We start from the raw sequence: 13,322 nt of genomic DNA, 5'->3' as shown, positions 1-13,322 counted from the left end.
TCTTTGTTACTAAAATGTGCACTAGCTCTTTTTTAATAGGGATGTATAGTATTGTAATCCCTTCTTGATGTGCACCTAGGATTTTTCCATTTTTTCCTTAGTATAAAAAACGCCACATTGAGCACTCTTATGTGACTGATATAGGTATATCTATGTAATTATGCATCTATCTGTACAAGTTTCACAATAAGAGAAATTTCTAGACTTTCTAGGTAAGGAATAGGCACACTTTTAATTTAATAGTTATTGGCAAATAAGGATGATAATGAAAGCAAAACCTTATATAGTAGTTTCTTTGTGCTAGACCCTGTCCTAAGTGTTTTGCAGGAAAAATTCCTCTACAAAAAAATGTCAATTTATGCTTCTTCAAAAATGTATGAACACATTTATTTCCCTTTATATCCTCACCAGTACTGGATGTTGACAATTATTTTAGCTACTACCAAGCAGATAAATGAAAAAAATATCTCTTTCCTTATCAAAATACTCATGACATTTTTCACAGAACTAGAACAAATAACCCTCAAATTCGTATGGAACCACAAAGACCCGAAATTGCCAAAGTAGTCTTGAGAAAAGAGAACAAAGCTGGAGGTTTCACACTCCCTGACTTCAGATTTTGCTACAAAGCTACAGTAATCAAAACACCATGATAGGGCTTCCCTGGTGGCACAGTGGTTGGGAGTCTGCCTGCCAGTGCAGGGGATGCGGGTTTGAGCCCTGGTCTGGGAGGATCCCACATGCCGCGGAGCAACTGGGCCTGTGTGTGCCACAACTGCTGAGCCTGCGCTCTAGAGCCTGCGTGCCACAACTACTGAAGCCCGCATGCCTGGAGCACACACTCCGCAACAAAGAGAAGCCACCGCAATGAGAAGCCCCCACACCACAGCGAAGAGTGGCCCCCGGCTCGCTGCAGCTAGAGAGAGCCCGCGTGCAGCAGCGGAGACCCAGCACAGCCAAAAATAAGTAAGTAAAATAAATTTATAAAAACAAAACAAAACAAAACACCATGATACTGGCACAAAAACAGGCACATAGATCAGTGGAAAAGAATACAGAGACAGAAATAAACCCATGCACTTATGGTCAATTATGACAAAGGAGGCAAGAATACATAATAGAGAAAAGACACTTCAATAAGTGGGGCTGGGAAAACTGGACAGCTACATGTAAATGAATGAGATTAGAACATTTCCTTACACCATATACAAAAATAAACCCGAAATGGATTAAAGACAGAAATGTAAGAACTGAAACCATAAAACTCCAAGAGGAGATCATAGGCAGAACACTCTTTGACATAAATTGTAGTAATATTTTTTGGATCTGTCTCCTAAGACAAAAGAAGCAAAAGCAAAAATAAAAGGGACCTAATTAAACTTAAAAGTTTTGCACAGCAAAGGAAACTAATGACAAAATGAAAAGACAACCTCCTGATTGGGAGGAAATATTTGCAAACGATATGACTAATAAGGGGTTAATATTCAAAATATATAAACAGCTCATAAAACTCAATATCCAAAAATACCTAAAGAACCTGGTTAAAAATGGGCAGAAGACTGGAACAGACTCTTGCCAAAGAAGATACACAGATGGCCAACTGGTACATGAAAAAGTGTTTAACATCGCTAATCATCAGAGAAATGCAAATCAAAACCACAATGAGATATCACCTCACACCTGTCAAAATGGCTATCATCAAAAAGTCTACAAATAACAAATGTTGGCAAGGATGTGGAGAAAAGGGAACCATAGTACATTGTTGATGGGAATGTGGATTGGTGCAGCCACTATGGAAAACAGTATAAAGGTTCCTTAAAAAAACTAAAAATAGAATTATCATATGATCCAGCAATCCCATTCCAGGGTATATATCCAAAGAGAACAAAAACACTAACTTGAAAAGATACATGCACCCCAATGTTCATAGCAGCATTATTTACAATAGCCAAGATATGGAAGCAATCTAAGTATCCATCAACAGATAAATGAATAAAGAAGATGTGGTATTTATACACACACACACACACACACACACACACACACATATATATATACACAATGAAATATTACTCAGCCATAAAAAGAACAAAATTTTGCCATTTGCAACAACATGGATGGACCTAGAGGGTATTATGCTTAGTGAAATAAGTCAGAGAGAATAAGACAAATACTGTATCTTATCCCTTATACGTGTAATATAAAATCTAAAAGATAAAACAAAACATGTGTATAACAAAACAGAAACAGACTCACTTATATAGAGAACAAACTAGTGGTTACCCATGGGGAGAGTGGTAGTAAGATAGGGGTATGGGATTAAAAGATACAAACTAATATGTGTAAAATAAAATTTAAGAAGGATATATTGTACAGCACAGGGAAATATAGCCATTATTTTATAATAACTTTAAGTGGATTATAATCTATAAAAATATTGAATCACTATGTTGTACACCTGAAACTAATATAATATTGTAAATCAACTATACTTCAATTAAAAAAAGAAAAATGTCTTTTTTTTTGGGGGGGGGCTGCGTTGGGTCTTTGTTGCTGCATGCAGGCTTTCTCTAGTTGTGGCGAGCAGGGGCTACTCTTTCTTGTGGTGTGTGGGCTTCTCATTGTGGTGGCTTCTCTTGTTGTGGAGCATGGGCTCTAGGCACTTGGACTTCAGTAGTTGTGGTGCACGGGCTCAGTAGTTGTGGCTCAAGGGCTCTAGAGTGCAGTCTCAGTAGCTGTGATGCACAGGCTTACTTGCTCCGCAGCATGTGGGATCTTCCCAGACCAGGGATCAAACCTGTGTCCGTTGCATTGGCAGGCAGATTCTCAACCACTGTGCCACCAGGGAAGTCCCAAAATGTCTTTTTTTGTTGAGATGCTTTGCTATGTAGCACATGGTCAGTTTTCTTTTGTTTTGTTTTTTAATTTCACATGGACTTGAAAAACCTGTATATCTCGAACTGTGGAAGTGCTATGTATGTCTACTTACTTCAAGTTTCTTAATGGTGTTTTGCAAATCTTATTAATCTGGGGTTTGCCTGAATCTATCAATTACTGAGAGGGGGCATACTAAAAATCTCCCACTATGAAGTGAATTTATCCATTTTTCCTTGAAATTATGTTAAACTTTTAGCTTATTCATTTCTAGGCATACTCTTGTAACCTCTTCACAGTGTCAGACATTGCAAGAATGAAACTATTAAATTTTAGAAAAAAATATCTTTTAATCTTAAAATTTGAACTTTGAAAGCATTAGTGAATCTGATCCATTTTTCATACATGTATTGGCCACTGTACATCTTATGTTGTGAGACAGACTTAAGTCCAGAAAGAAATTCTGCATGTGATAAAAATGGCTTTTCGGAGCTAGAAGATTTAAGGAACAAACAGATGAAAAATACAATAACTGAAATGAAAAATACACTAGAAAGAATCAATAGCAGAATAAATGAGGCAGAAGAACAAATAAGTGAGCTGGAAGACAGAATGGTGGAAATCACTGCTGCAGAATAGAATAAAGAAAAAAGAATGAAAAGAAATGAGGACAGTTTAAGACGTCTCTGGAACAACATGAAATGGACAAACATTTGCATTATAGGGGTCCCAGAAGGAGAAGAGAGAGAGAGAAAGGGCCTGAGAAAATATTTGAAGAGACAATAGCTGAAAACTTCCCTAACATGAGAAAGGAAATACTCATTCAAGTTCAGGAAGTGCATAAAGTCACATACAGGACAAACCCAAGGAGGAACATGCCAAGACACATATTATTCAAATTGACAAAAATTAAAGACAAAGAGAAGATAGTAAAAGCAACAAGGGAAAATCAACAAATAACATACAAGGGGATTCCCATAAGTTTATCAGCTGATTTTTCAGCAGAAACTCTGTGGACCAGAAAGGAGTGGCACAATATATTTAAAGTGATGAAAGGGAAAAACCTACGACCAAGAATAGCTTACCCAGCAAGGCTCTCATTCAGATACAACGGAGAAATCAAAAGCTTTACAGACACGAAAAAGCTAAGAGAATTCAGCACCACCAAAGCAGCTTTACAACAAATGCTAAAGAAACTTCTCTAGGTGGAAAAGAAAAGCCCGTAACTAGAAACAAGAGAAGCTCACAGGTAAAGAGAAACATACAGTAAAGCTAGGATATCATCCATACACAAATATATCAAAACCAGCAATCGTGAGAGGAGGAGAGTACAAATGCAGGATATTGGAAATACATTTGAAATTAAGAGAACAGCAACTTAACACATTATTGACCGGGGATTTTTTGCAGAAACTAACACCTGTGGCTGTAATACGTCTCTGGTAAAAAATGTGTTATATATATATATATATAGGCTGCTATATCAAAACATCATGGTAACTGCAAACCAAAAATCTACAATAGATACACAGAAAAAAAGAAAATACAATCCAAACAACACTAAAGACAGTCATCAAATCAAAAGAGAAAAGAACAAAAGAGGAAGGGAAGAAAAAAAACCTACAAAAACAAATCCTAAACAATGAACAAAACGACAAGAAGAACATACATATCGATAATTACCTTAAGCAGTTCTAAGAGGGAAATTTATAGCAATACAACCTTACCTCGTGAAACAGGAAAAATCTCAAATAAACAACCTAACCTTATAACTAAAGAAACTAGAGCAAGAAGAACAAACCCCAAAGTTAGGAGAAGGAAAGAAATCATAAAGATCACAAAAGAAATAAATGAAATAGAGATGAAGAAAACAATAGAAAAGATCAATGAAACTAAAAGCTGGTTCTTTGAAAAGATAAACAAAATTGATGAACCTTTAGTGAGGCTCATTAAGAAAAAAGGGAAAGGGCTCAAATCAATAAAATTAGAAATGAAAAAGGAGAAGTTACAACTGACACCACAGATATATAAAAGATCACAAGAGACTGTTATAAGCAACTATATGCCAAGAAAATGGACAAGCTAAAAGAAATAAATTCTTAGAAAGGTACAACTTCTAAGACTGAACCAGAAGAAGCAGAAAATATGAACAGACTAATCACAAGTACTGAAATTGAAACTGTGATTTAAAAACTTCCAACAAACAAAAGCCCAGGGCCAGATGGCATGACAGGTGAATTCTATCAAACATTTAGAGACGAGTTAACACCTACACATCTGAAACTATTCCAAAAACTTGCAAAGGAAGTGACACTCCCAGACTCATGCTATGAGGCCACCATCACCCTGATACCAAAATCAGACAAAGATACCACAAAAAAAGAAAATTACAAGTCAGAATCACTGATGAACATAGATGCAGAAATCATCAACAAAATACTAGCAAATCGAATTTAACAAATACATTAAAAGGATCATACACCATGATCAAGTGGAATTTATCCCAGGGATGCAGGGATTATTCAGTATCTGCAAATCAATCAGTGTGATACACCACATTAACAAACTGAAGAGTAAAAACCATATGATTATCTCAATAGATGCAGAAAAAGCTTTTGACAAAATCCAGCACCACCCATTTATGATAAAAACTCTCCAGAAAGTGGGCATGGAGGGAACATACCTCAACATAATAAAGGCCTTATATGACAAACACACAGCTAACATCATACTCAGTGGTGAAAAGCTGAAAGCATTTCCTCCAAGATCAGGAACAAGACAAGAATGTCCACTCTCACCACTTTTATTCAACATAGTCTTGGAAGTCCTAGCCATAGGAATCAGAGAAGCAGAAGAAATAAAAGGAATCCAAATTGGAAAAGAAGAAGTAAAACTGTCACTGTTTGCAGATGATATGATACTATACATAGAAAATCCTAAAGATGTTACCAGAAAACTACTAGAGCTTATCAAGGAACTCAGTAAGGTTGCCGGATAAAAAATTAATACACAGAAATATCTTGCATTTCTATACACTAACAATGAAAATCAGAAAGAGAAATTAAGGAAACAGTCCCATTTACCATCACATCAAAAAGAATAAAATACCTAGGAAAAAACCTACCTAAGGAGGCAAAAGACCTGTACTCTGAAAACTATGACACTGATGAAGGAAATCAAAGATGACACAAACAGATGGAAAGATATACCATGTTCTTGGATTGAAGAATCAATATTGTCAAAATGACTATACTATCCAAGGCAATCTACAGATTCAGTGCAATCCCTATCAAATTACCAATGGCATTCTTCACAGAACTAGAACAAAAAATTTCAGAACTTGTATGGAAACAGAAAAGACTCTAAATAGCCAAAGCAATCCTGAGAGGAAAAATGGAGCTGGAGGAATCAGGCTCCCTGACTTCAAACTATACTACAAAGCTACAGTAATCAAAACAGAATGGTACAGGCACAAAGACAGAAATATAGATCAATGGAACAGGATAGAAAGCTCAGGAATAAACTTACACACCTATGGTCAATTAATCTATGACAGAAGCAAGAATATTCAATGGAGAAAAGACAGTCTCTTCAATAAGTGGTGCTAGGAAAACTGGACAGCTATATGTAAAAGAATGAAATTAGAACATTCTCTAACACCATACACAAAAATAAACTCAAAATGGATTAAAGACCTAAATGTATGACCAGATACTATAAAACTCTTAGAGGAAAACATAGGCAGAACACTCTGACATAAATTGCAGCAATATCTTTTGGGATCCACCTCCTAGAGTAATGAAAATAAAATAAAAAATTAACAAATGTGACCTTAAAATAAAATGGGACCTAAAAATAAACTTAAAAGCTTTTGCAGTGCAAAGAGAAACCATAAACAAAACAAAAACACAACCCACAGAATGGAAGAAAACATTTGCAAATGAAGCGACCGACAAGGGATTAATCTCTAAAACAGACAAACAGCTCATGCAGCTCTATATCAAAAAAAATAAACAACGCAATCAAAAAATGGGCAGAAGATCTAAACAGACATTTCTCCAAAGAAGACATACAGATGGCCAAAAGGCACAAGAAAAAATGCTCCACATTGCTAATTATTAGAGAAATGCAAATCAAAACTACAGTGAGGTATCACCTCACACCAGTCAGGATGGCCATCATCAAAAAGTCTACAAACAATAAATGCTGGAGAGGGTGTGGAGAAAAGGGAACCCTCCTACACTGTTGGTGGGAATGTAAATTGGTACAGCCACTATGGAGAAAGGTAAGGAGGCTCCTTAAAAGAGTAATAATAGAGCTACCACATGATCCAGCAATCCCACTCCTGGGCATATATGGAGAAAAACCATAATTTGAAAAGACACATGCACCCCAATGTTCAATGCAGCATTATTTACAATAGCCAAGACATGGAATCAACCTAAATGTCCAACGACAGATGAATGGATAAAGAAGATGTGGTATATATACACAATGGAATATTACTCAGCAATAAAAAAGAATGATATAATGCCATTTGCAGCAACATGGATGGACCTAGAGATTATCATACTAAGAGAAGTAAGTCAGACACAGAAAGACAGGTATCATATAATATCACTTATATGTGAAATGTAAAAAGATGACACAAATGAACTTATTTACAAAACAGAAACAGACTCACAGACTTCGAAAACAAACTTATGGTTACCAAAGGGGAAAGGTGGGGGAGGGATAAATTAGGAGTTTGGGATTAACATATATACACTACTATATATAAAATAGATAATCAACAAGGACCTACTGCATAGCACAGGGAAATATGCTCAATACTCTGTAATAACCTAAATGGGAAAAGAATTTGAAAAAGCATAGATACATGTATATGTATGACTGAATCACTTTTCTGTACACCTGAAACTAACACAACGTTGTAAAGCAACTATACCCCAATATAAAATAAAAATTGAATTTAAAAAATGGCTTTTCATATCAGCAGAAGAAATATTGGCTTATTCAAAAAATGGATATTGCTACTCTTTTTCAATACTATATTTGTTGATTCTCTATCAATATCTATGTAATTACACTGTTGGGGAGGAAGGAAATTTAGATTCTTATTTCTTAAACTAGAATTCCAGATAGCCCAAACAGGTAAATGTAAAAATTAAACAAGAGAAACAGTAGTAAAGCGGACAGACATCTAATCATAAACTTAAAAGTGTTTCAACCATAGCAGTAGGCATTGGCATAGTAGGGTCAAATATTAAGAAAATATTTAAAAGAAGATAGTCTAAGGAACATGCTCTGCAAACATCTCAAGGTAAATTCTTATACAAAGTTAGATCTTATGCTTGGATTACCTTCACTTATATTCTACAATACAATGTTTTTATTAAGGTCTCTGCTAAAAACCTGCCACATAGAGGAACTTCTTTTTGTATTGCAAAATTATAGTTGAAGGTACTATACAGTTTAATTCTCTGAAGAACAGGTTCCATATGATGAATTCCTTTTAGAATTTAGTAGCAGGGAAGAGTCCAAGTCTTTGGAACCTCTTAGATAATACAAAATATACTAAAGTTTTCAGTTTTCTATTAGTGGATAGGAAGCTCAGATATAAATTTAATGTTTTAATAATTAGCAAATTTGCTTCCTCTTCCCTCCAGTATCTTAATTTTCTGGTCCAGATTTTTATTGTACACATATATAAAATGATATAATGATTCAAATCCATTTTGGAAGCAGATATAACAATAAAATAAAATTCAAGATCCCTTGTAGCAACAAGGGTTCTGAGCTTATATTTTCCTTATTGTTTGTAAAGGGAACACTAATATATTAGGGAGCTAATACTATACTGGGCCTAGAAGGGGGCAAGTGGAAATGGAGAGCTATATGCAAGTTATGAAGGCAAAGCGTAGAAACAAATAAACTTTGGTGACCAGGATCTTACTCCTACCACAATTACTATAACATAAACACCCAAACTGCAGCTAGAAAAAAATGGATATTTAAGTTTCCTTACTTTCAAAAAGACTGTGCCTCTCTAGAAGCACCTTCCTGCTGAGAAGTGAGCAGCAGTTCAGAAGAACTTGCCTGCTGCTTTGGCTTACTACATCTCCTCACTTCACTATTGGTTTGGCTACATCTTAGACATCTATAGTCTGGCTACACATAAAAAAACTTCAACAAGAAGACGCTGTGAAGGACTAAACTGGAATCATCACAACTGTCAAAAAGAAGAAAACTCCAGTTACACATATCTAAACAGTTACTTTTTCCCCTGAATAATAAAAAATATAAATTCTGTTATATAGACACAGGCTTATGTACATAATACTCTAAATCATAAACTACACTTTTCCCCTAGAACCATAACAAAAAACATTATGTTTTTAGAATTTTACAGTTAGTTCCCTTATCAATTAAAATGAAAAATTTCACTTAACATTTATTAATAATTTCTTTTAAAGGGCCATTACATACTCATAGATTTTACCTCTTTCAATATCATCCATCAGAGATGCTGGGGACATCTTGTCTTCCGATGGAGAATGTTTTACAAGATTGGGAGTCCTAGTTGAATTCCGCATTTGTTGCTGCTGCTGCTCTATACGATACTGAATTTTACTGCTTCCTTCAACTCTGCAGTTAAGAAAATCAAAAGGTCAAAACAGGTATGATGATTGCAATATAACAACAATTTCAACTTACAAAGCTACTAAAATCGACCACTTATTCTTTTTCTTAGAGATCTTTAAAATGATATTCAAGGATTAAAGCATTAATTTAATTCATTATTTAACAAACCTTTATTGATCCCTGCTATAGGCATGGCATACACACAGATCCACTGAGGGATACACATGTGAATAAAAAAAAAACCACTGCTCAAAATTGAAGAGATAAGACATACACAAATGACTAAAATAAAATGAAATTATACATGAGTATAGCAGATACATTATATTCCCTAAATTCTGAAATTATCATTTCTGTTAAAATTAAGTCACTCCCACATTTCTCATTCATAAGGTTAAGACATGTTATCAAAGGAGGTTCGTATACTTTCCCTTCAATACTTAAAAAAAAAAAAAGTATATAACACAACTATGCTTGACTTTGCCTCTCCCATTTCGTCACCAAATCCTGTTAGTTCTTCCTTCACAAAGTATTTAGAACTTCACTTTTCTCTTCATTCTTACTCTAAAAAATTGTGGTTTGTGCATTTTTCTCTTTCCCACATTGTTTCATTTAAATCAATTTGTTTGGTCGATTTACATTTCAAAACAAGAATGTAAGCATGTCGATCCCTGGTTAAAAAAACTTTAATATGCAACCACCGTCAAGACAATGTCCTGGGCTTCCCTGGTGGCGCAGTGGTTGAGAATCTGCCTGCCAATGCAGGGGACACGGGTTCGAGCCCTGGTCTGGGAAGATCCCACATGCCACGGAGCGACTAGGCCCGTGAGCCACAATTGCTGAGCCTGCGCATCTGGAGCCTGTGCTCCGCAACAAGAGAGACTGCGATAGTGAGAGCCCCGCACACTGCGATGAAGAGTGGCCCCCACTTGCCGCAACTAGAGAAAGCCCTGGCACAGAAACAAAGACCCAACACAGCCATAAATAAATAAATAAATAAATAAAATTAAAAAAAAAAAAAAGACAATGTCCTAATTTCATAGTTAATATTGAAGGCAACCTACCTTTATAACCTTACCTCTAGTCTACTTCCAACCTCATACCCCACTTTCTATACTTGTATACAGGGAAAGAAACAAACCTCTGCTCTATTCAAGCAAGTCTTATTCATAGATTCCAAATAAGTCAGATATATTCCTGTCTTGTTTACATCCTCATGTTCTCTCTGATCAATTAAATCAGTATTTTCCAAACTTTCCTACAAATAAAAATCACCTGGGAAGAGGGGATAATTAAAAAACAAAAAAAAGTTTCCTGGGCTCCTTCCCTGATCTGTAGTTGAATTTAGGAACTCATTTGTTTAACAAGCACCCAAAGGCAATCCTTATCATGAAATATGTTTGGGGGAAAAAAAAGCCCTAAATCTCAACCTCCTCTTAAGGTACATCAGTAAGGGCTCCCTGAATGCTCCGATGAACCATAATGTCTCCCTTCCTTTAATTCCTAGAACAATTTTTATCTATACTATTTGTATGGCTTTTAGAGTATACTACATGTTAATTAATGCACTGCCTAGTTCCCCAAAAAAAAAAATTTGAGATGGCTATGTTCTCTTATTGACATTTTTAATGGAATTATCTGCTAATCCAATTAAAATGTGAAAGTTCTAAGGTTAGTATTTGTATAGGAAATTCTTTTTCTTGCCTCACATTTTCTAAGTGCTTGATAAAATTTTACTACTGATAATGAAATTATTTTGGAGAATGTGTAATGGCTCCTTTTAGTCCAGTTCTACAAAAGTATCTACAGTAGAATAAAAGATATACCTACACATAAGAAAACATTTAGAAACAAAACAAGCTTTTAAATATCATAGGGAGAAATGGTAAAAGCTTCTGGCTAAAGGATCTTCATCAAATTTAAACTTGGAAAAAGATCAAAACATTTTTGTACCACACAGAAATAACCCTTATGTAATAGTGTGACTTAATCCAATAACTTTTTTCACTGACATTCTCTTAGCAATTTATGTGATGATTAAATAATTTATTTCATTAACCACATACCTTGTTTTTTTTACAGTGATGTTGCTGCTGAGTTTTTCTAGTCGACATTCCCCAGTATCATGGTTAATAATCAAAATGCATTCTTTTAAGTAAGGTTTCTTTGAACCTTTGAAAACAGTTACTGGTGTAGTTGAACCCTGTTTAAAAAATTAATTATTATTACTTGAAATTTATCATAGAAATTCAGTTGAGAGGGCCTTTGAGATCTTCTGCCTTTCTCAATCTATTGATATACTGTACTTCAAGTCACCTAACTGCCTAAATTTACTACTCTGGCAATAAGGAGTATAGTAAAAAAGACAGATGAAGAGAGGCTGAGATCTCAAAATTGCTGTCTTGAGGAAAGGGAACAGAGGAAGCAGCTGCCCTGAGCCAGTAAAGATTTGTTTCACAAATCTTTGTAGACATGGTCTACAATAGGAAATTGGGATTCAGTTCTAATACAACCAATATACTTTACAATAAGGGAACAAAAGTCCTGAGTTATATTTCCTACCCTTCGTCTTCTTCCTTCCTAAATTTAATTTTTTAAATCTGGCATTTTATTAAAGGGGTGCTTCCCTATGCAGATTAAGGAAAATGAATGTATCAGGGAACATATGTTACATTAAACTCACTGATCAATTTTAGCGTCCTTAAAAGTGGGACAACCAGACATTATGTGCTTCATGATGTGATATAAAAGAAAGTATGCAGCATCACCTATAAAGTGTTCTTGCCTGAAAAAAAACCCACAAAGAATCTAACTCTCACCAAGGCTTTAGAAATAACTACCAGTTTATAGGAAATATGAGGAAGGAGAAACAAGTTACATAATCCCAGACAGAAGTAATTTGAAATCCAGAATGTGGGTATATTCTCTAGGACAATTAACCTGGTTTCTCTAACAAACCGGTGGCATAAAAGGGGGGAGGGACTTTTATAGAATAAAAGAGATAAGAAACATAATATCAGAATACAATATAGGAATATAAAATAGGTAAACAACAAGGAACTACTGTATAGCACAGGGAACTATACTCAATATCTTATAATAATCTATAATGGAAAAGAATCTGAAAAAGAATATATATGTATAACTGAATCACTTTGCTGTACACTTGAAACTAACAGAACTTTGTAAATTAACCTCAATAAAAATAAATAAATAAAAATACAATATAGGGATTTTATATGGATTCCTAGGGAGAAAAACTGAAAAAAGACATTTTTGAAACCATCATGAAAACATGAATATGGACCAAGTATTACAATTAATTCTACTATGTGTGATAATAGCATGGTTAGCATGGTACTTAGGTGAAAATTAAAATATCCTTATCAGTTAGAGATGCATACATAAGCATTTGTGAATGTCTGCGATTGCTTTAAAATATGCCAGGAAAAAAGTAGGAAGCTCTATTAAAAAAAGATTAGCAAAATGTTGATAATTGTTGAAGCTCAGTAAGTACATAGGGGTTCATTATACTATTCTATTTTCCATAATAAAAGGTTAAAGAATCCTGGTCATTACTAATAACCTACATCTACCTATGCTCCTCTTCTATCCTTTGTCCCTGCCTCCCTCAACCCTGAAGGAATTTTATGTTTCTCATTCTCTTATTTTATCCCACATATATGTATCCCTAAATAATATATTGTTATAATTGCTTGGTTTTGAACTTTATAAAAGTACATTAAATTTTTAAAGCACTGATTATAATAATTTTGCCAAATACAATAGTAATGTTAGATCAG

General features: G+C 34.7%; 1 protein-coding gene across 4 annotated transcripts in view; it reads right to left on the bottom strand.

The window, feature by feature from the left end:
• EAF2 (ELL associated factor 2) overlaps nt 1–13,322 on the bottom strand; it is a 51,098-nt gene that overhangs the window by 24,749 nt on the left and 13,027 nt on the right. For 2 of the 4 annotated variants that reach the window (XM_082394992.1, XM_082394993.1), the window contains 2 exons: nt 11,586–11,722; nt 9,377–9,522 (listed from right to left, as the gene is read on the bottom strand). In XM_082394992.1, the coding sequence (XP_082251118.1) occupies nt 9,377–9,522; nt 11,586–11,722 (283 nt within the window). The remainder of the gene's footprint in view (nt 1–9,376; nt 9,523–11,585; nt 11,723–13,322) is intronic. The other 2 variants (XM_082394995.1, XM_082394994.1) reach the window with 1 other exon arrangement.

The sequence above is a fragment of the Balaenoptera borealis genome (genome assembly GCF_965194805.1).
Source record: "Balaenoptera borealis genome assembly, chromosome: 5".
NCBI lineage: Eukaryota > Metazoa > Chordata > Mammalia > Artiodactyla > Balaenopteridae > Balaenoptera > Balaenoptera borealis.
This window is presented reverse-complemented; position numbering and strand designations above follow the sequence as displayed.